Source organism: Molothrus ater, chromosome 10, assembly GCF_012460135.2.
Source record: "Molothrus ater isolate BHLD 08-10-18 breed brown headed cowbird chromosome 10, BPBGC_Mater_1.1, whole genome shotgun sequence".
Taxonomy (NCBI): Eukaryota; Metazoa; Chordata; class Aves; order Passeriformes; family Icteridae; genus Molothrus; species Molothrus ater.
This window is the reverse complement of record NC_050487.2, coordinates 22,231,441-22,255,173: the sequence shown is the minus strand read 5'-3', so window position 1 is coordinate 22,255,173 and position 23,733 is coordinate 22,231,441. Positions and strand designations below refer to the sequence as shown.

At 43.4% G+C, this 23,733-nt stretch overlaps 1 protein-coding gene across 1 annotated transcript in view; it reads left to right on the top strand.

Annotated features, from left to right (window-relative positions):
* The window catches only part of LOC118690009 (multiple epidermal growth factor-like domains protein 6), a 191,533-nt gene that overhangs the window by 111,254 nt on the left and 56,546 nt on the right, over nt 1-23,733 (top strand). Inside the window, 4 exon segments of the mRNA XM_054515880.1 lie at nt 9,489-9,611; nt 15,419-15,544; nt 19,715-19,837; nt 22,457-22,579. Coding sequence (XP_054371855.1) covers nt 9,489-9,611; nt 15,419-15,544; nt 19,715-19,837; nt 22,457-22,579 — 495 coding nt within the window.

The following is a 23,733-nucleotide window of genomic DNA, read 5'->3' as shown; positions in this document are numbered from 1 at the left end:
GAGGTGGAGCTTGGTGGCTGAATGGTGCCTGTGCCCTCCCTGTCACAAACCACATCTGTATTTCAGCCAGCACAGCACGTGTGCTGTAAGCTGGAAACACAGGATTATGAAGGTGTTTGCATGATTATAATTTTCTTGTGCATGTTTTACCTGCTGTGTGTGGAAAACACATTTCTCTGCATTCTGCTGTAGCAGAGGCACGGATCTCAGCAAGTGTGCATTAATATTGCTGCTAGCAAAATCCAGGTGTTCTCATCACATCAGGCATTTCTCTTTTTATTCCAGGACTACTCTTGCAAACTGCCACGTCCTGCCGAGAGGAGATGCTGATGGCCCAACACATAAACCTCCTTAAAACAGCTCAGAGCTGAGTCCACACAAGGAGTTTGGGCTGTATCATGCTGTCCCTTATTAAGTGCAGCTCCTTGTAGAGATCCTCTCCTCCTTTGCCACCCTCCCACCACACAGCAGGGCCCAACTGGGTTGTACTGAGGAGCTGTATTTAAAAATTGATAGACCCATAACAAATATTCTCTCTGCTGTTCCACCCCACATCAGAAAATCTTGCAGTAGCTGCTGATACTGGTGATCTCAAAGTCCTTCTCCTAAGCAGAAACCACCTGCAATTTTGATATTTGGTTTTAAAACCTTCCCTTCCAACTTCCCTGTTCACAGCCAGTACATTTACCTCTTTTCTACTGGAAGCAGTAACATTAATGAAGCTGGGTTTTGTTGTTTTGTTTTTTTTAGGAGCCTAAGTTACCCTTTTCTTTGGTTTGTCATTCTTCAGCTTGTACTCCCTTCTTATTTCATGCGGTCATTCACTTATCCTGGCACAGCTGTTCAGTGAGAGTTTGTGTCCATCTGTGTGGGTTTCATTTTGATGGGAGTTGGAGTCGTCAAGGGGGTGCAGTTGCCAAAATATCTATTAGTCTAACCCCACTGAGGGGGCTGGTAACCCCATCACTCTTCCTTTTTGGCTTTACTTTGCTGAGATGCTGTGTACTACACCAAGATCCCAAAAAAGATCGTTCTTTTTTTGTTTTAAATACTTTGGGTGGAGAAAAACATACAGAACTGCTTTGTGAAAAGATGAAAAATCTATTTCTACATGGCTGTGTGAAAACATCACGGTGTTGTCTGAGGTCTGGCCATGAAATTGCCATGTTCCTAGCTTTAATTCTATAGCCTGGTTTTCCTGCAAATTGTCTGGTTTCAATAATTGCTTAAAGTGTGTGTGTGTGCATATATATATATATATATATATATGTCTCTGTCTGTATATTTAATGAAGAATTCCTTGAAACTCTAATTAGGGCTGCTTGACTCCAAAGCAGTTTACATATCACAGGCTTACACAGCTATCAAACAGATGCTTCTCCTTTTTTTTTCATTCAGCTGACATTTTCATTTTCTCTGCATATTTTGAGCACTGAGCAGTGATGTGTTTTGACTCCTGAGGCTACAGATGATATCAAAATGAGGATTAGAAATGAAGCTTTACCTGTCAATTAAGTTGTTAAGCTTGTCCTCCACAGTGTCTACACTTTGAAATGGCCTGTTTATTGAATTTGAAATAGTTTTCATTCTTGACTTTGTTTAAATTGAATGGACAGTTCTAATTATAATCTTCAGGGTTTTCATCTGCAACATATGGTTTGCATTTAGAGCTGTGGATGAGGGGCTCTTGGATGTTTATTGAGCTAAACCACTGTTAAATATCTCGTGAGAGAGTGGCATGTCAGGCATGGAGAGTAAGCAGAAATGGGCAGTACAAATATTGGCCAATTTTCTCTTTTCTCATCACTCTGTGCAGGAGATCTCTCTCCTGGGGGACAGCTGGGAAATGAACTGTGGTGGCAGGGTCCAGGCACTGGGAGCAACAAGTCACCACTTTAAGTGGTTGTCTGGTGCCAGTCTTAGGAGGGAATAGGGAAGGGAAGGAAAAGGAAAGGGGAAAGGAAAAGGAGGCTTTGCCGTACCAAGTTCAAATTCAATGAATTCAAATTACCAGGATTTGTGTCTGGTCAATGTTGTTCTTTCCAGTCACCTGTGGCCCCCACGAACAGGGCTGCATGATTTCTCATGAATAAATGACAATTTATTCATCTCTTTACTCCCCAGTAAGGCCAGTGGCGGACCAGGAAATGAAATCCAGGTCTCAGACTTGTTGGGGTGGATTGTCCCTTGCAGTGCTCACAGAAATCTTCTCTCCAAAAGCAGGTTGTGGGGCAGCTCCTGACACTCCTGCTCCATGGGTCTGTCAAAAATACCTTGGAGATGCCTCTGTCCTTTTCCCTTGAAAACAGTCATCAGGAGAAGCATCCCCTTTAAGATCTGGACATAAATATTTATTACCTAGCACAAGGTCCCATTGATGACTCTGCTGTTCAACGTTTCACGGCGCTGTGGTTTCCATCCTTTGGTGTTTCCTGTGTAGAGAGAGAGAAACCAGAAGGAGAGAAGTGAAACCTGGCCTAGGCACAGCTGGAAGTCCTGAAAACCACCTGGGAAAGCACATGAGCTGTAGGACAAGGTACCAACTACAGGGTAGAAAATGTCTCTCCACAATACACCGAACCTCCAGGGAGGTCTGGAGGACAGACTGACAGACAAAAAGCAGTGGTGATCTAATGCCATTATTTACCTTCCCTTCCCCATTTTCAGGAGCAGGTAAATAATCAGATCACTTGTAAAGCCTCTTTCTTTGCCTGCAAAATGGGTGCTGGTAGAAGCTGCTTTGTCCTTTATCCTGGGTGAAGAAATGTGGCAGAAAACTGGCTGCTCCAACAAGGGTCCTCCTCCATTGTGAAACCAGCTTGCAGGGGCTAAATTGGGTGAGGAATCATTAACCTTGCCTTTTAACCAGTCTCTTCCCAGCTCCTTTTGGCTTGCTGGAGCCATTCCATGAGTTAATCCTGTTGGAGCAGCCTTGCCTGTGACACCTGGCAGTGAGGAACACGAGGAAGCTGCGGCAGCTCGGGGCTGACCTGGCTGGCTCAGACAATGGATGCTCATCTAATCCATGGCAGGGGCCAGCAAAGGGCAGAACAAATAGCTGAGGAGCAAAAATAAAAGCCTGGGAGCACTAACAGTTCAAAATGACCCAGCTGGCTCTGCAGGAGCACATTTATCTGTGCTGAAAGCTGTTTCGTGGAGGTGTTTTAACACCGGGTTCTAGGAAACCACTCAAAGGAGCTTGTAGAGTATTTGTGGTGTTTTGTGGAGCATTAAAAAAAGAGCCCCAGACGAGGAGTTTTGCAGTTTAAAACTTCCCAGCCACCCAAAACTGCTTTTCTCAATCTTTGTTGCTGAGTTGGGTTCAATGAAAAAGAAATATATTTTTTTATTCATATGAACTGGTTTGGGGTTTTTTTTGTTTTGATTTTAGGCTTTGTTTTGGACCAGACTTCAAACTTGTGTTTTCCTTCCTAGAGTCAATATCAATGTAAAACTTCTTTCATTGTGGAAAAGATGGCCAAATATTTTTCTAGCAACAGGAGTTTCAAACCCTGAAAATCATTTTTGTGTTAGTAAAAGGGGAGAGATCCTTTTCAAAACTTCTGCTGCAAGAGCAAATTATGTCATGCTTTGTGAAGGAATTCACACCAGTTGTCAAATTTTGGACATTTCTGAGCTTGAGACTTGAGCAGTTCTGTGATTTAAAGGAAGCTGTGAGTTGAATCTGTTATTAATTTACCTACTTACAGCAATAACGGGGGCTTATTTTAAGTTTTACTTTATAGAATAATTTCTGACTTTTGTGATCAGCTTAAGAATGTCTGGGAACCAAGCCTGTTTCCCTTCCTTCCCATGAGTACATAAATTATTTAATTGAAAAACACACTAAATAATGTGTAAAATCCTCCATGTAATTAGTGGGGAAAGACCATATGATATTTTCACTTCATAACTTTTGTGAGGTTTAAACACCCTTTGGAGTATAGAAAAGAGAGTAGTAACAGTGTAGTTACAAATAACAGAAGGCAAAGCACTGCCATGCATCTTTGTTGATTTAAAATATCACATTAAATAGCAAACAATCAGAGTTTTCTTATCAGATATACAAAATGATCTGCAGCTGAAGAGTCTGGGGGAGCTGCTTGGGGCAAGGGAGGGGTGAGCCAGATTGTTGGAACTTATTTCCAAATCTGTGTTGGAGTTGAATAGTTTATCCACTTGTGATAATTTAAAATAGAGCCTCTTAAGGTTTCTTGTTGTACTTAAGATCCAGTCTTCCCTCTTTCTCTGTCACCATCATTCCTGACTGATCCTCACAATATTTTGTGGGGACCAGAGACCCACAGAGCTCCCTGGGTAAAGAGGGATCAAACCCTGATTTTAGTGAATTTTAAGATAATGCTGCAGGGACTAGACCATGTTTCTTCTTTCTGGTCTGGATTTTTTAAATAAATAATCATTGTAATTATTTTTAATTATGATGTGACTTTAAAACCATCAGCATAAACCATTCTCTGAGTAAATCCAAGTAGGGTTTTGTGTTTCCCTGCTTCTGCTGGTCTCATCCTTTCTGCAGCAAGCTGGGGGATTGTGGTGGCTGGAAAGAGGGAATGTTTGTGTGTCATTCATTCCTGTTTTAGGTAGTATTTCTTGGGAATTTAATAAAAAGGGTGTAGTGAAAGTCATTTGGGCCAGATCCACAGACGGTGTGTTTGGGTCCCTGTGTGCAGGTACCAGCAAGGAATGGGTTCTCACACCAGCTCCCAGCTGGACAGAAATCTTTCCATCCATGTGGAAAATCACCATATTCTGGTGTTTGTGGGGTAGGTGATGCATGCTCACAACTCTTTGATCTCTGCCTCTCCGTGTTGTTCTCTGCTCGACCAAGTGAAAAGGTTTTGCCGAAAACTAATTAATTATTAAATAAAATCCTGAAATCATATGACCCCTAAGGTTGGAAAAGACCTTCAAGATCAAGTCCAGCAGTCAGCCCAGCACCACCACTGTGTTCACCATTAAACCATGTCCAGGGATGGTGGCATTCCCATCACTGCCCCAGCAGCCTGTTCCAATGCTTTACGACCCCTTCCAGGACGAAATCGTTCCTAAAATCTGTTCTAAATGGTGAGGTTGGTCCTGCCCAGTTCTGGTTTCTTTCTCCATCAGTGCCTGGGCACTAGGAAGAGGAAGTTTTTTGTCTGCTTATCTCTCAGAAAACACTGACTCTGAACAGTTGTCAGTCAGCAAATTTTAGTAGCCAAGGGAGGGAAAGCCTGTTCATTTGTCACCCTCAAGAAATGCCCCTGGCTGGGGGAAGCTCCTTGAGAGGCAAACCTTGCTGTCACATGGAGCTTTGGGCAGTGTCCTCCTCAGGGAGAACACCATCCCCGGGATACCTTTGGCACATCATCAATCCTCCATTCAGGATTCTCAAAATGGAGGCTTGTTATCCTGTTTTTCTTTTATTTGGAGTTCTGTATCTTGTTTGCATTTCTTAGTGGTCTTAAAAAGCAAAGCTTTCTGTTAGTAGAGAATTGATCGGGCAGCATCTTGCTTTCTTTCTTCCTTTATAAAAACCATGATTGCAGGTTCACTAATTATCTATGTTTATTACTGCTCTCTGTGTATTTTTGAGGAACTGATTGATCATAGCTGTTCCTGAGCATTTTAATAACGATATGAAAAAAGCTGCTAATGTGACAATCCTGAATTCCAAACAAGCAGTCACACAGCTCTGCACTGAAACAGGTTTTGGGCAGGGCAAATGGACTTTTAATGTGGTTAATCAAGTCAATTAGGGACCAACCTCCTTGATGATTAGCAGGGCCCTCAGTCAGGGGTGAGGAGGATGTCACAATCTGGAACTCCACCTGTAGGATCTGCCCTTGGAAAGGGCACAGTGCTGGCAGTGAGTTGGGCATTTGTACATGACATCCTCTTCTATTGTGTTTGGAACTTGAGGTGTTGGGATGGAGGAAGGGTCAGTCCAAGTGCACAGCCCTCATGAGCATGAGGAGCTAAAAAAGATGTGGTTAAAATATTTTACATCTTGGGAACACACAGGCTTTGGTTTGTTTGACTGAGTATTAGGTAATTCCCGATGAAAGGTGAACAAACAAGGACACAGGAAGGTACCTTCAGTGGGGAATCCCCCTGTAAAGCATCTCTGAAATGTTCTGAAGGTGAGAAGGAGAATATCCACACACCACCTCTGCTTTGTTCACCCAGCAGTGTAATCTCCTTGGCAAGACAGCCTGGGGACAGCGCACAGCTCTCATTTTCCTTCTTGTCTCCAGGAATTGCTCTCCCTCTGTCTTGTGAGGATGCAGCTGCTTTCATCACAGCCTGGCTTGTGATAAGCAAGCCATAAGTGGCTTGAAATTCAGGTTATTCAGATAAGCATCCTAGGTTGTAACTATAGAAATTCGAGCAGGAAGGTGTTGAAGTTTGATCTGCACTGGAAACTAATCCAAATTTAATCACAGATGCAGATACAATCTTCCATAATCCTGTGATGGTCTAGAATTGCAATGGAAGGGCTTTATATTTCAAGAATGCTTTTAAATATTTTTAATACATCTGCTATTCTACAATAATTTAATCTTTCTACGGCCAAGTAGAAAAAATATATCCACTTGTGTACCCACAAAAGCAGAAGCTGTTCTTTTGCTGCTACATGTGTCCTTTACTAGTACAGCAATTCAAACGTGAAAGTCCAAATAGTTTGGATTTTTAAAACTTCCAAATGTAGTTCAGGCATTTAGATCAGTGTCTGCTTTGCAGACTGCTCCCCAGACAAAATAATTAGGGAATTTTTCTGCTGTAACTGGGGGCGAAGCTGTTTCCTGGCCTTGAGATGGAGGAGACGTGGAAAGGCGACTGCGCCTTGCATTTCTCTTGATTTTATCTGCTGGATGTGAAGGAATCTTTCAGCATATAATCCTTAAAATATTGATCTTGCAGAGGAAGTCTGGGGCTGGAAGGGATCATCTGTCATCAGATTTGCTGTTGATGTGGCGTCGTGGAGCTGCAATTTCAGCTCCTGGGTCTCGCCTCCTCTTGCTGCAGGGAGGCTCAGGCTGGGGCTGGGTCTAGCTCATGGGCACAAGTGGTTTAGGATCTTTTATTTTGCATTGAATTGTGTTGCCTTTCAGCAGTATCATTGCTGTATGGCCCTCTGGGATGTGCCAGCATGAGGGAAGTGCTGCTGCTGGGTGCAGAGCTCCCCCATAAACCAAGCCACTCCTTTAAATCTCCAAATGGAGACTAACAAATATCACTAACTCCCAGCTTGTTTTTATTAGCTGGACTATTTTTTCTCCTATGTAAGTGCCAATATCTGAACTTAAAACTGTGTTTGGTATATGAGGGAAATTCTCCAGCTGATTGTAGCCTATAAAATTAAAATACTGAAGCTCCCAGTGTTTGAGTTTATTGAGGTATAAATACTGGAATGTGGTGTACTATGTGGTTCAGCTGCTTCCTTGTTCTATTTTTCTGAGTCTTTTTGCTTATTTTATTTCTCTGACACTCCATACAAAGGGTTTCCTGGGTTTCATTTCGTCCTGGCATTTTTCAGCAGTCTGGTTCTTAGCGGTATGGAATTAAACACGGTGAATAACATTTTCTGTTTACTGTTTACATTTTAAAAGGCAAAATTTCTGTTTCAAAAAAGCATATTCCAGATGTCTGCGGGCAGTAGGACATGTATGTAGTATACAGTCTAATAAAACAACAAATACAGCAGAAGGATCAAAAAGTGGTGCATGTTAGCAAATGGTCTGAATTTAAACACCAGTCAACACCAGGACTTCATTTTAGGTGAGGGAAATTCACATGTGAAGTATTAAAATTTAACTTCATAAATGCATTTCCTGAGGAACTGCATGTTGTGCATTTCCAAGTCTTCTTTAAAACTTCCTCTTTCAGTTAATTGTGATTAGATTTTCTAAAATGGAATAAACATAAAAGCATTTAAAAAATATGTAAACCATGAAAGTTAAATGCAAAACAGATGCAACCACAGCAAAGATATGAAAGCCAGACCCCTTGTTCCTCAAGTGCAATATGGGGGGGGAAATTCCTTCACTCTGGACTTGCTTCCCCCACAGGAGCAGTTGTGGACTTGCCTCCCATTAGATAATTTCAGAACATGATCTAAAGAGCAATTAAATCAGCAGGAGGCTGCAGTGTTGAAAGGGGGGTTCTTTAGAGATGTCTGTTGCAGGAGGGAGACTTGACTTGGGGAAGAAAATATCTTTGGCATTTGGGTAATTTGGGACAAGAATTGCCCCTGGGGGAGATGGTGGGAGGTGGAGCTGCTATCCCTGGGGACTGCTAAGGAATGGACAGACAAAATCTAGGCAAATATCTGCCAGGGGGATTTTTTTCAGGGAATGGGCTAATTGACCCTTATTTCCAACGACCCCATGTTGATTTTTAAGGTAATGGTGTCAACATGTCAATCAAATGCTATTTACAGTAGCCCAGCGTTGCTGAAGAGGTGCAGAAACTGCTTATGTGGTACTTCTGGAAATTCAGTTTTTTATGATTCTGTCTTAGACCTTCACCTGTTTACTTAAACTCTTCTTGATCTTTGTCCATCATTGTCCATCATTTTCAGCTGGAACTTTACAGCAGTGTTCTCAAGCTGGTTTAATGCTTGTTTCCCTCTCCATTTGACCGAATGTAATCCTCTAAAAATCCCCCGAAATATGGGATGATGCCTGCTTAGCTTTGGAAAAGGTATCAGCAGGAGCTCACATCATTTCTCTGGGAGGTTGTCTGAGAAGATGCTATGGAAAGTTTAGGTGAGCACAAGGAAGAACAAGGCACAATGGTTTCCCCCCCTCCCTGGAAGTGTCCAAGGCCAGGCTGGATGAAGCTTGGAGCAACCTGGGATAGTGGGCAGTGTCCCTGAACATGGCCAGGGGGTTGCAGTGAGAGGAGCTTTAGGGTCCCATCCAGCCCAAACCATTCTGTGATTCTATGCTTGTATGGCAAGGGACACAGAAAATGCAGCAGAAATTCCTCACTCTTCTAAAGTTTTCTCTTTAAGCTTTCTGTGCTTTCCATGGTTGAAAATGGAATGGTGATGGAGAATGTGTCTGTTTTCCATTCATGTCAGTTGTACCTGCTTGTACCCCCAAGAACAAAAAGGATTAATGGCCTGATGCAAAAAGAAATCTTCATAGAGTAAGTTTTTATAAAAGCCAAAGGTTTGACCAGCAGTTCCTACTGGCTCAGATGTGTCATCTAACCCTAATTCTTCCTTTTTATTTTACTTTGGCCTCAATGAAACAGCCATGTCACAAATCACTCTAATTAACCAGGACTTCAGAAGCAGAGACTACAGAGGCAGTGCCTGCAGGAACTTGGAAAAATACCATAAAATTCCCCTTTTCTTTGCTGCCAAAATGAAGTAAACAACAACCCAGCCCGAGCTCCCTGCATTTTGGATGAGCCCTGCAGGAGAACCAGGGTCTCTTGTAATCCTTCCTCACCGTGTCCCTCCCTTCCTTCTGCAGACGTGGATGAGTGTGAGGTGCTGAACGGGGGCTGCCAGCAGGGCTGTGCCAACACCCAGGGCTCCTTCCAGTGCCAGTGCCAGCCGGGATTCCGGCTCCACGCCGACGGCCGCACCTGCCTGGGTAAGGAACCCCTCTCGTCCTCCAGCTCTGGCTCTCTCTAACTGCAAAGCCTTCTGACTCTCCAATCTGAGTTTTCACTAAATATCGTTACCCACTCTGGTTCAAACAGCCTGTGAGGTTTCAGGTGTTGCCAGAATTACTCTTTATTTTGTTTCGTTTGTTGGGTTTTTGGTGATGTCTCATGTTGGTGAAAATTCTTTTGCAGGAGGCACTAAAGAGCATAGGGTGTCTTCATTTCAAATGACATTTTTTTTAATTATGAGTGCTTTTTCTTTGTGGCACATCCCAGCAGTGCCCTGGGACTTGGTGGTTTTAGAGGTTGTGTCCAGGGTAAATGATTGTGATTTCCAGGGTGGAGTCACCCCATGTGTGCTCATGTCAGTGAGAGCACCATGGAGCTCAGCCACGACACATTGCCTGTTTGTGTGGAGGGGGTTGCAGAAATAAACCCTGTGTTTCTTAGGTTGGACTCTAAAGCCTGAAACAAGGCACACCTGAAACCTGTTTTTAACAACACACTTGTTAAAAATAATAATATGAAATACACAGTTCTTGTATCGCATTTAAATCAGTACAAAAGTCAGATTTTTGCGTTCTGCAGAAAGGATTAAAATGTTCTTTCATCTGGGAAGAAGAAAAGGGCACCTTTTGTTTAAATTTTTAAACCTGATTTGAGGTAATATGGGAAGAACAGTCAAGTACAGTCAGACCACATCTGCAGAATAAGTTCACTCAGAGTTTGGGCATTGCCTCAGTTCCTGCACAAAGTCCCTTGGTTGTGCTTAACTTCAGCCAGAGATGTCATCAGTCATTGCTGGAATTATCACAGCAATACATTTCCTGATGCAACCAGGACACAGGAGGTACCAGTGCTCAAGCTGTGGGAATAATAGATTTTTTTTTTTTTAATTTTAAAACTTACCCTTTTAGGTATTTTGGGTTTATCACATACAGAGACTTTCAGTGTTTTGTAATTAACTGCAATTAAAAATGCGATGAAGTCTCAGTCTTCTCTTGATTATCTTAGTTGGTGAAGGAGTGGTCAAGGAAACACTATAGTGAGAGGGAAAAAAATAATATAAAAGCAGAGTTCATAATTAACTGGAAGCAATTGTGGTCTGTAAATTAAAAGAGAAATTAACCTTGCTCAGATCAGATCTGACCAGCGAAGACCCAGAAGTGAAAGATGTGTTGTTTGAGCTGCATTACTCTTTCTGAATAGTCTCATTTGTGGTGGAGAGGGATTTTTATATAAAAAGGGGACTAAAGGGACTTTGGGGGGAAAAAGAGAAAGAGAACTGTGTGATAAAGGTAAAAAGTAGATGTTAATGGCAATTAAATGAATTTACATGTGTAATATGTAAAATTTTCTGTGGACACAAAATAGTTGTGTTTCCTCTTGCCTCACATAATCAGAAAGCTCAGTTTAGCTTTGTCCAAGCTGTGAACAATACCAGAGAACAAGTTTTCATTTCGTAAATGTAAATATTCTCAAGAAGTTATTCAAAGTACTTCATACAGTGACCAGCTTTGTTTGCAATGTCTCAGAAATTATCAAGGAGAAACAAAAATAAATCCTGAGACGGGAGGCAGGAGTTTGAGAGAGCCCTGCTATCATAATAATGGATGCACAAGATACTGAGGGAGGATATTGAGCCCTGTTCCAGCTGTTTAGACAAGACACCAAAACAAATGGATATAATAAGCTCTCATGCATTGGAGAACAAGACAGTTACTAATTGATGAGGACAGGGAGAGGCATTTCATATAAATCAGGAGTGCCTAGGATCAGGATCTGGGCTGTAGCTGCTTGCTGGGGATGGAGAGTTTGCCCCTTGTGCAGCACCAGGCTGTACATTCAGCTTTCATCACTCATCTGATGAGAAGCAAACCACTAATGCCCCTCTCCTTTGACCTAGCGCAGCTCAGCAGAACACCCAGCATTTCAAGCAGGCTTGGATTAGCTGTGGTATTTCTTCCATGGATACTTCAGAGGATGTAAGGATCTCTCCTGCATGCTGAGAAAGAAAAGGGACCACATTCTGGCACTGAGCTGTTTATGGAAGGTGATTATCTCAGCTGCAGAAATAAGAAACAAGAGTCCCTCTAGACAGGCTTTTCAGAGGAGCCCAGCCCAGATTGCTGTTAGGTTCATTCTTTCCACGTCCTGCTTTTCTTTTTTGGCAACCCTGTGTTTGTGGGAACAAAAGTGCCAAAATCATTTGAGGGGAAGCAGATTTTGCAGCCTGGATGGCTTGGAAATCTCCCATACATAAGGAAGTGGATCTATCATCTTAAAAGACATTCAGCCTACACGTGAGGACTCAAAAACCTGGGATAAGATACTTCCTCATGTGATTCATGGAATATTACTGAGCTGCTGTCACAAGTTTTCCAGTAAATCTGGTCCTCCTGCCACCTCAGCACAGGGTGTTTGGGATCCTGACTTGCTGCTGGGGGTCCATCCCTCCTCTGCCAGTATGAGCCTTAAAATACATGGAGAGAGGAAATCTGCTTTTGCCATTCTTCCTGCTCTCATTGGAAACTTCTGCTCATACTCTAAGGCAGAGAACTCTACTCCTACTCTGCTCAGACCCAAAAATCTCCAGAGTGGGTTGCTCTGTTCAGTGATGACCAGTGTGTGGGAATAAACTATTTAATTCCTGCATCCTTTGGTGATACCCAGTACTTTGTGTTGTGATAAAATCCCATCTCTTTCAATGCTCCTTTTCTTCCTTCAGCTTTTTGGTCCTACAAATTTTGCTCAGCATTGAATTAATTTATAAACACACGTGCCAGACCAAATATTCACTGCAACCCTGTCCAACTTTTTTGTTTGCTTTGTTTGTAATGCCTTGATTATGTTAATGCAATGAGTTTGACTTCACTGGAGTTTAACCAGCTGGTATCTGAAAAGCTGAAGCTCAGAAAGAACATGTTTATTGTAGTATCAGGCTGTGGGTTTGGACTGTTGTAGATTCATTGTCTTCAGTGGAATTTATTCCTGTTTGAACTCCTAGAAGTGGAAACAGGGCACAGCCATTAGACCCTGATTCATCTCTGGTGCCAGCTGTTACCTTTGATGTCTGCTTTACGTGGAGAAGCTGTTGAGATGCAGGTTTTTTATAGAGATTTTAGCACGCTAAGGCTCTTAATATATTAAGAAAGTAACAAAGAAAATGTCTCTACAACTCTAAAATCTGTGTTTTCCAATGTAAATATAAGCCCTGTATGTCTGAAATTACATTTCTTGTCACTGCCAGTGCTGGATTTAAGGTGATGTAAAACACAGGTTGGAAGGGATTGCATGTTTTAACCCCATGGTTGCTATGCATGTATCTAACTATGGTTTCAGACCCAGCTCTTTGTAAAAATATCACCTTCATTATAAAAAGTAATGGGTTGAGAATGTGTATTTCTTAACTGTTATCAGATCAGGGGGCTACAAGAGAGCTGGAGAGGGAGTTTTTACAAGGGCATATTGTGACAGACAAGGCAGAAAGGCTCTGAATTGTCAGAAAGCAAGGTTAGACTGGATATTAGGAAGGAATTGCTCTCTGTGAGGGTGAGGAGGCCCTGGCACAGAGAAGCTGTGGCTGCCCCATCCCTGGAAGTGTCCAAGGCCAGGCTGGAGCAAGCTGGGATAGAGGGAGATGTCCCTGCCATGGCAAGGGGAGTGAGATGATCTTCAGGATGAGCCCAAACCATTCTGTGATCCTTGTTTTTCTTACCTGGTGTCTCCCACCACTGTCCCCCTTCCCAGATACCCCCTCCCTCTCTTGGCATCACCTGCCATCACCCCCAGCCTGTCTGGAATCCACATCAGGGCTGGGTTTCTACCAAATTCCAAGAGTAAATCTTTGAAGAATGGATGTCAGGCCATATTCCTGCCTGTGGAGGTGCTCATCCCTGCAGCCACAGGCCCTTGGTGACAGCTGGAGCCAGAGCCAGCAGGTGCCAAGTCTCTCTCTGCTCAGAGAGGTGCTGCTGGCAGCCACGAGCACAATCCTGTCCTGTCCCTGGGGGCTCTTCTCTTCAGTCTGGCACCTCCTCTCACAGGATCCAGCCTGGTGACAAACCTGCCCTGGCTGCTCCAGAGCAACCCCTGGCTGCTGGCACAGCCACACGCCAAACTGGGACTCGTGGATTTCACACCTGTCCCCTCCCACCTTCAGATCCTCCCAAACCCTCATCGTGACAGGTTGCTGCTTATCTCCCCTTGCAGCCAGATTGGCCCATGCCCAGAAACGGAGGGAGAAAATGGCACTTTTAAAAGCCAACATGTATATTCTGTCACTTGGATTTAAGATGTTTCTCGTCTCCTGAAATATTTTCATCTTATTTGAATATTCTTGCTGAAAAACAGGTCTTTGGATACAAATGTGCAGGGAGCTGGGAGCTCAGAGTGTATGGGGTGTGCTGTCTCCTGGGCAGGCAGGAGCAGCTTTCAGGGTCTGTCTGTGGCAGGGCAGAAGGCTCAGGGCACAGGTGGGGATCAGAAGCCAGGGTCAGGTTTCTGGGCACTGAGGTGCCTCCTGCCTCCTGCCATGTGTGCAGCCAGGAGAATGTAAAAATTTGCTTTTCTTTTCACCTTTTTAACATATACTTGACTGCACAAACTCAGTGTTTGCTAATTGGTAGCACAGGGTGAAACGAATCCTGTAGTAGGTTTTGCAGCTAACATTTACTAATGTCTGTTACAGATAAATGGAGAAATATTGATAAAATGAATATAAAAAAAATAAATATCAAAGATCTTTGCTGGCTTCATTAGCTTCAGAGTTTGGTGCCTTCCATTAAGGATCAAATATTCTTTCCAGCTGCCCATAGAGAACACAGAATCCCAGAATGATTTGGGTTGCAAGAAACCTTAAATCTCATCCAGTCCCACCCCATCCCATCCCTTCCACTACCCCAGGTTGTTCCAATCCCCATCCAACCTAGTCTTGGACACTTCCAGGGATCCAGGGGCAGCCACATCTTCTCTGGGCAACCTGTGCCAGGGCCTCCCCACCCTCAGAGTCAAGAATTTCTTCCTAATATCTCATTTTAATCTCTCCATAGTACATCCCTGCTGTGGAAATCTCGACACAGCTACACACACACTTCCATCAGCACAGCACAATAGCAGAGTCAAACCATCACTCTTATTTTTACATACAGCCTGTGAATAGGTGTGGGTGTGTGTTAACATGTTTTGTCAGGAGGAGAAATGTTTCTCCAGAGGCCAGGGATATGTGTTGAACAAAAAAAAAGAATATTAATTTGCTGGGGTGAAGGAAGCAGCATCTTTAAAGATGTACAGAGGACCCTCTGTTCCTGTGGTTTGCTGTGTGAGTCTGTTCTGCAGGGCTTGTGGCTTCTGTTATTTGATTTTTTTTTATTTATGAGGCTGAGGAAATCAGCCTGAAAGACAATTACTATTTTTAATCAATGAAAGCAAGGAGAGAAAAAGATAATCAATGGGCAAGTGCCAGCAGGGCTGTTCTTTTTTCCCCTCCTTGCCTCGGTGGATTGGCAGTGCTTTGGTGCTGTCAGATCAAAGGGTGCTGTGCTTCAGTCAGCATTACAGCCCTCAGATCTCACCTGCCTCTCCCTGGAATCAGGATTTCACTGGTGTGGGACGCTGTGTCAGCCAGGCTCTGTGAGCACAAGGGAGGGCAGTCACTCAGGGGAGGGCACAGGAGCATTTCTGAAAGCTGCTCAGCGAGGTTTGCCTGCTTTTGCTGTCATTTATGTATTTAAAATAGGAAATAAGTTCTCCCAGCTTGTTGATGTGCTTTCCTTCCCTGCTTCCTTGGCTCCAGCTGTCAATTCCTGCAGCATTAACAACGGGGGCTGTGAGCAGGACTGTGTTCAGCTCAGCGAGGACCACTACAAGTGCCAGTGCCAGCCAGGCTACCAGCTGAAGGCGGATGCCAAATCCTGCCAAGGTGAGTCCTGTGAAAACACACAGGTAAAGGCAATTTAACGACCCCAGGATGGTGTTTTGGGTCACTGTGTTCGTTCCTATTTCCCCCTGTGTGCCAAAAGCAGCTTTGGGAATTGCTTATTGACAGGATTTTAAAATAACACGTGTCTGAGGTGTGAAGTTCACTTTGAATCTCAGCTTTGAACAAGATTTTGGCCTCCTAGATCCCTGGCTGCTCCTTGCACAATGATGGTGATGACATAGGTTAGGAACTTAATCGTGATTTAATTCTAACATTTTATTGCTCATCAAGTTGTACATAGAGTTGGCCTGCATTACATGTTTTATTCTACAAAAAGTCTTCTCTTTATCTCCTTTTGGCTTATCACAGGCTGATTCATTCATCCTGCCCTTCAGGTTTCTAAGCACTCTCTCAAGCAGAACAGCAATGCTACCTTTGGGTTTGATTGTTGCTTTTCTTTTCTTGTATATCTTAACATATTCATCAGATTTGAAGGCAAACCCCCCATTCCCCAACACAAGCACACACACACACACACACACACACACCCTTGAACATGCCAGAGAAAGATAAGGCCAAATTTATGGATTTATTGAGCTGAAATTCCTGTCACAAAACCGTTTCCATATGGCTCCTCTTCTGCTCGGAGATTTTACACGCTGTGGATGAAGTGTAAGTAAATCCTGCTGTTCAGATGGCTCCCAGCTCCTGCTGGGTGCAGAGAACCCTTCCCCTTCGGTTTGGGCCCCCCCAAATCCTGCCCTCAGTGGGGGCTGCACCCCAGGGAGCACCCACAGCCTGCTGGCCTCTCTGTCTCTCATGGGGTGGCCACATTTTTTCCCTGAGATTATCAGAAAGAGTCAGGAAAAGAGGAGCTTTGGGGAGAAGGAGGCGTCAGAGAGCTTCCTCTGCTGTTCTCCATCCCTTTTCCAAACCTCTTGAGATGTGTTTGGCCAGCTGGCTGTGCAGAGCCTGCACAGGGCTTTGGGGTGGGTTTTATGGAGTGGTGGGACCGTGCTTGGGTCAGAGGGGTCTGAGTGGTGCCAGGTGGGGTGGGAGTTCTCCTGGAGCGCTCACGGCACAGTTCAAGCTCCCATGGACCACATCCATGCTCTGTCTCAGCTGGGACCCCCTAAAAGGGGAGGTTTTGCCACCACTGTTCACCCCCTCACATGGTGGGGCTGAAGAGAGTCACCCACTCACCAAAGGCAGTGGTTTGTCACCAGCCTGTAGTTATTGACCTCTGTAGAGGGGCAGGGTCAGCCTTTTCTGCAGGTGGGCACCCATTACCTGGTTACCCCAGGGTGTTTGAACCAAAATAAATAAGTGCAGCCCTCCCCAGGAGAGCAGTTGTGCCTGGGCAAAGGAGGATGTGCCTTGTAAGCAGAGCTCAGCTTGCAAAATGAAGACTGAGTAGGATGCTTTCCCCCAGAAATACTGGAGTGAATGAATGCCTGGGAGAGAAAAGTGCTAGGTAAGGCCATGGACAAGAGTTTTAGAGGAACAAATGAGGGTGAGGTGGTCATGAATGCATTTGGGTTGTCAGTTCAGAGATATTTTAAGTAGAAGAGGTGGGAGGAGGTGAGGCTGGATTTTTTTTTATTTTCCAACCAAAGCTTGGCTGCTGGAGTCATGGTTTGGATAGAGAAACCACGGTGTCATGAGAGAGTTTGCCACAGCAGGTGTAGGTGCTGTGCAGGTGTGCATTCATCCCTGTGGACTCCTTGGGAGTTAATACTGCACCCACAGCCCTGCAAAGCCTTGGAGAAACACTCAAGCCTGGCAGTTTTGCTCTTTACCACTTTATATTTTCTCCAGTGTGAAGTCATGGTTGCTGTGAACAAGAAAATTTATTTGATAAAGCCCAAACCTCTTTTCTTTAGGCGCTCTTTAGGTTGTGGCAGACAGGACTGGAGACCCTGCTGTTTACAGCCTTGTCTGCCCCATCCCTGGCAGTGTCCAAGGCCAGGCTGGATGGGGCTTGGAGCAATGTGGGACAGTGAAAGGAGTCCCTGCCCATGGCAGAGGGTGGAGCTGGATGAGCTTTAAGGTCTCTTCCAACCCAAACCGTTTTGGGATTCTGTGTCCTGAGGCACCTGGGAAATGAAATCATGCCAGTAAATTTTTCACCATAGTATTTAACAGCTTGGAGTAGAGCTTTGTAGGATGGAGTCTGTTATCTACTAAAGTTATTAAATGAACCAGTAAGAGGCAAATGTGTGAAAAAAGAACGCTAATGAGTTATTTTTGGCTTTTCCTGAAACCTGCTTCTAACAGGAACATATCACTGGAAAGCAAGTCAATCACTGATTGCCTTATGTCCTGAAGATCTTTCCTTTACAAACTTACCTCATCCAAGGACTTCCAAGGCTGCTACCTTTATTTGAATTACTATGTTTTACTAACATCCACCATGTAATTTGTTGTTTGCCTGTTGTCATGTCACAGAGCATTACAAGCTTTACTCCGCGCTGTAATCATCCTCAAATTAAAGCCTTAGCTGCTCTGAAAACCTTCATAATATGCAGGTTTAACAGATGCTGTTTGATAGTGATTTCATTTAATTTACCCAAATAGAAAAGGAATTGGCAAATAACTCAATATTTCATATCAGCAAGGAGTGAGTTCTTGCTTGGAGCTAAATCCTTTGTAGACCGCAAATTGTCGAGCTGCAGAGCCAAGTTGTCAGCCTTGGAAGTGTCATGCACGATGAAGTGCTGCTGTTCCTTGGAAACCTATTTGCAACCTATCGTGTCAGAAGTCCAATTTCAGTTCTACATCCCTAACCGTGCTTTTATTTTATTTTTTTTAGTGGTTTGGTTGTTTTTTTTTTTAAATACTGTCAAGTCAAACTCAGCCCTGCAGACTGGAACGGTTTGTGTGTTGTGTGTTCCGAGATAGCAGGAGGTGACATGAGGCAGTTTGAGGATGTTCTGTGGCTGCTTCCTCCTTTACCCAATGGTGGCACAAAATACCACTTGGCTGCACAGAAAAGGGACCAAAAAATGCCCTGCCCCATATTTAAATCCACATGAAGTAGAAGATTTTCTCTCCTGTTCCCTCCTCCTGTGTAGCCAGTGAAAGAGCAAAGCAGCCAGGTCAGAGTAAAACTCCTTCAGCCCTTCCCAGGGTTCCTCCAGTGTTGTAGAACTGATGGTGACTTTCCTCTAGGGCTCTGAGAGAAGTTAGCTTGTACAGAGCAGGGCAAGTGAAAAATATTGGTCATCTGTCTCAAATCAGACAGTAATTAGTGAAATGCTCAAGCTGAATCAGAGCAGGAATTGTAAGGAAACAAGTACAACTTTTAGAAATTTTATTCAAAGCTAAACAGACTGTAGAGGACACGTTTTCAAGGTGCCCCCCTCCCAAATTTACCTGTGGAATGTTCTTCACCAGAATTTTGGTATAATGAGCGCTCCAAAGCAAAACCTCAGCCTGGTGCAGAGTGTCAGGTCTTAACCCAAGTCAGACCTGTCTGAACAGTCGTGATGGGTCGGTTTTGGGGTGTGCCAAGTCTCTATTTGGGCAGCATGCTTCCAGCAGGCACATGTCCCAGAAATAAACCCATTCAATGCAATGAAATCTTCGAGATGGAGGCTTCTGTAGGCACTTCATAAAAGTTTTTCTGAGTACTTGCCACTTAGGGCAGCTTATCCTTGAAAAGGTATGTTATTGTTCAAGAAGAGGAAAAAGCCTTGATGTACAACATGAATGGCATATGTTTATAGACTGAAAGATGTCTTTGGGGGCTTTTGAGTGTTTATTTCCTCTCAAGCCTTTTAAATATTCATTGTTTCGTGGTGAACTGCATCATTGTGTGTGTTTATGGATTCACACATACTGGAGTGCTAATTGCTGTTGTTTAGAGAACTCTTGAAATCTGTTCAGGTACAGCAAAATAACAATAAAATGTACTTTTCTGTCCTACTTCCAATGTAATACAAGCTCGGTTTCCTGCTGTTTTAAGCCTTGTTGCTGCTCTGTGAAAAATGTTGTCCAGCAACAAAAAGCATCCAGAAAAACAGCAGCTTTACTCACCAGATGCTGTCACATTTTTCCCCAGTCTAATCTCTTACAGCTACTTCGTCATTAGTTGTAACAATGGCAGGTAAGACCATTTTCAGGCAAAAAGTGACCTTTCAGTTGACAGTGTGCTCTAATTGGTTTCAGTGATAGACCCCTGCACAAGTGGGAATGGAGGATGCTCACAAATCTGTCAGAATGAGAGAGGAATTGCAAAATGCGAGTGTCATCCAGGGCATTCTCTTGCTGCAGACAAAAAGTCCTGTTTAGGTAAGAAACTCTGGGCTCTTTATTGTGAAGAACGTTATTAATCAGTGTTCTGCCTTTCTGAGCTGTGAGTGGAAAGGAATATATTAGACAAATTATGTGTGCATTTTGAAACAGCCTTTCTCTCTGTGATACTCACATCAGCCCATAGTCTTGAAGGACTTTTATAGTGATGAAAATTTCTCTGTGATCTCCTAAGTCATGCTTTCTAGCAACTGGATTTGTGAATGCTGTAGTTTTATTCTTGTAGGGTGCCTTTAAAATTATGTCCCAGATACAGCTCCTGGAAAATTGGTTCAAGTAAAACTCTGAACCAGGTCACTGAAAACCTATTTAGAATTCAAAGGGCTTTTTAGCTGGAGAACTGTTTCCATATTAATGGAGAAACTACTGTGAAGGAAGAAATCATGATGTGTAAGATTTCCAAAGAGAGGAGCTTAAAAAGTTGAATTCTGAAGTCCTGTGTTTAGTCTGGGGTTGTCAAAAGAATCTGTAGCATTCTTGACCTGAAATTTGGGGGAACTAGAGATCAAAATACCTGCTTTTCTCTTTCAGTGAAACTCTTGGAAGATAGTTTAGCAGTTTTATGAAATAAAAAGTATTTGTAGATGTAATGGTGGACAGATTCTTAACAGCCAAGTCAGGATCAGGGTGTGTGTACATATATATTTATATATATAAATATATATATATATATACACACACTAATTTTGCCCTCCTCTTTTGAAAACTTGGCCGAAATCTTGCCAATATATAAATTATTGTCTCAGATAAAGGGTGCTGGATGCCTTTCAAAATATTTACTTCCTACCCTGAGTATTTTACTCAGTTGCCTATAAGCCCTTCTGTGAGTAGAATGGCACATCTTAGTGATTCACTTTTACTGGAATTACTCATGAGTAATTACTGAAAATAAAAACTGTTTTCAAGTAATGTACTGATAATGAGTGCATGGAAACAACAGTGGGTTTAGCAGTAGGGTCAGCCTGTTGTTTGTTTTATCTCAGATACACATTGACATTTCTGTTGATTTATGTATAAACTGAATCACTGAGTTAACTTGCAGTGTTATATATTGGAACAAATTTTCTCCCCAGCCTCATGGCAAGAATCTTTTGAATCATTAAGCAGTGTGTCTTACCATGGATATACAATTATTGTTTTTTTCTCCTAGAAGTTACTCAATGCCTTTTGCAAAATTCAAGCTGTTGTTTGACTCTCTGGAAACTGAGCTGGAAGGAGACAGAGGGCAGCTGAAGTGTCATACTTCAGCTATTACTTCTAGGACAGAAGAAACCTGTGCAGGATGGTGGCTGTCGTTCAACTTTTAATTTTTTTCTATTTAAAAAGAAGAAGAGAAAATAATATTTACAGCCTTGGCCAGCGCAGCGTACTCACAAACTGACAATTAGAGAAAAAGGAGGAATAACCCATTTTACTCTAAGCAGCAGCTGCTCCCATGGCTGCTTCAGAGAAGCTGTCATTTGTCCTGAAATTTTCATGAGCCAATGTGTGGTGTTTGCACTGCCTGGGGCCTCTCTTTGCAAGGAGCCTGATTGCATCCATCAAGCTCCTTGTGCTCAAGTGCAGGGGCCACGAGCACAGCACTGGGCACAGCACGTGTGGAGGGACAAAACTGTTAGAAAGTGTGGTTTGCTGGGATAAACAGTGAAGAGCTGCACATCAGATTGCTCCCTGCCAGCATTGGTGCAATAAATAATCTGTATTTTGCCAGAAAGGTGTCAGAATGGGAAAGACCAGGAGATGCATCAGGGGTTTGCCATGTATGATACCAGTCTTTGCATAGAGGCCAGTGTTCTGTGCAGCTGTATTTAGTGTAAATTTTTGTGGGTTTGTTTGTTTTTTTTAAACTAATTAAAAGTTTTAACTAACTCCTTAAAAGTACTTTATGTTCCACTGAGATTTTAGGAAGATGGACACTTTTGGGGACATTTAACTCCAAAATACAGACCAGCAAGTGTGAAGCTGAGAAGCAGCCTGCTTGGCAGAGGACTGGGGGAAGAGCAGCCTCCCCACCAAAGGCTTAGCAGCTTTTCCTTTCCTCACAGGGCTGCTGGAGCTGCTGTGGTTGCAGCAGGTGCCTCCCCCACTGCACTGCTGTAAAGCAGCTGCAGGATTCAGGGATGATCTGTCTCCATCATCCCTGCTGAAACCCAACCACCACTTAATCCAGATCATTTGACATGCAGAGAATAATCAGCTATTTCCTGTTTCATTAATTTAACTATAATGGCTTGGAGGACATGGTGATAATTTCAGAGTTTTGGAAGTTTCTTCTGAGTTCTTCACACGAGGTCTTCTTTTGCCATTGCTCTTTTTACAGAAATAATAAATAAGGTGCTTTGGCTGGTAACTGCAAATATAGTGTTTGATACTGTAAATGTTCACACTGAGAAGTTCAAGGTCAATGGTGCTCAGAAAAAGATTGTTCTGGAGAATAATGTGAGTATAATGTTCCCAGGCTCACTGGGTGCTGTCCTTTGTAGGCTGACCCCAGGATAATCCTCCCAGCAGATATTTGGAAACGCAGCCACGTCCACATAGAGCAGCATTATTTTTTCATTTCAGTGTCCAGCTGAACGACTTTCTGTGTGCTTGCAGACGTGGATGAGTGTGCAGAGGGCAGGGCCAGGTGTGCCCATCGCTGTGTGAACACCCCGGGCTCCTTCAGCTGTGCCTGCAGCCCCGGCTTCGAGCTGGGCGCGGACGGGCGGCGCTGCTACCGTAAGTGACCCTGCCCAGCCCTGCTCCTCTTCCTCTCCTCTCTGCTCCCTGCCAGGCCTCACTTCTGATTCTTTGGTATTACCATCCCCAGCAGAGTAAATGTATGCAAAAGATCAAGCTTAATACTGTTTTATTCCTCTGCTGCTGCTGCTGGGTTTGCAGGGTGACGCGTTCCTAAGCCTGTGTTCACAGACCTTAATTACTACCTTTCAAAGAGCAAATAGCCCTGTTGGTTTGTCTTCAGAGTCTGGTGAATTCTGCTGCAGAGCCACCAGAATGCTGCTGTTCTGTGAAATGTATTCATTCCTGCCCTCCTCCTCCCAGCTTTCTTACAGACCTGATGCAAGAGAAAACCAACACGATGTTCTGCTCTTGTCTTTACCTGTCTGGGTTTGCTTATGTTTCTCCTGAGATTACTGACACTGTTAAGAGGATGCTTAAAAAAAAAAAAAAAAGCCAACAAAAAAAGAAAGATTTGGGATGAAAAAATAGTTGAACAACTCAAACTTCCCAAGCTAAAGCGAGCCCTGTTGTCTTTCCTCACATGCTTACCTCTTGCCAGCGGGGTTTCTTAATCAACACAGCTTTTCTGGAGAGGGGGACTGACTCCCAGTGCTGTTAGCTGATAGGTGATCCCTGGCCTGCCCTTGAGGGCAAATTTAGATTAATAAAGGAGGTGATGTGGAAGAGTTGGGGTTATTATGGACCTAACATAAGCTCCCTGGAATGCAGACAAAAGCATGACCTGTTTTAGCAAAGAGGTGGGCAAAGATCATTCAATCTAATAATACTGTGCAAGAGCTTTCAGCAGAGCTTCCTTAGGAAAATATGCTGCATGCCAGAGAATGAGTGCTTTATTTAAGAATGTGTGTGTAAGAAATAGTTATTAAGAATGAAATCCAGTTTCAAGGCATCAACATACATTAAGAACAAAACCCAATTATGTGAGAGACATCCTGGAGAGTTATTTCATAGGTGATGGGGAACTGTGAGTGGTGCAATGGCAGAGGAAATGTGATTAATATATAGATATGAAATCTTCTGTCATAGGCATAAAAAAGAGGTTTAGACCACTTAGATTTCATTGTGCTTTTCTGATAATAATTTTTCTGGATGTTCAGCAGATCTCAGGGGATGGTGATTCTCTGTGCCTC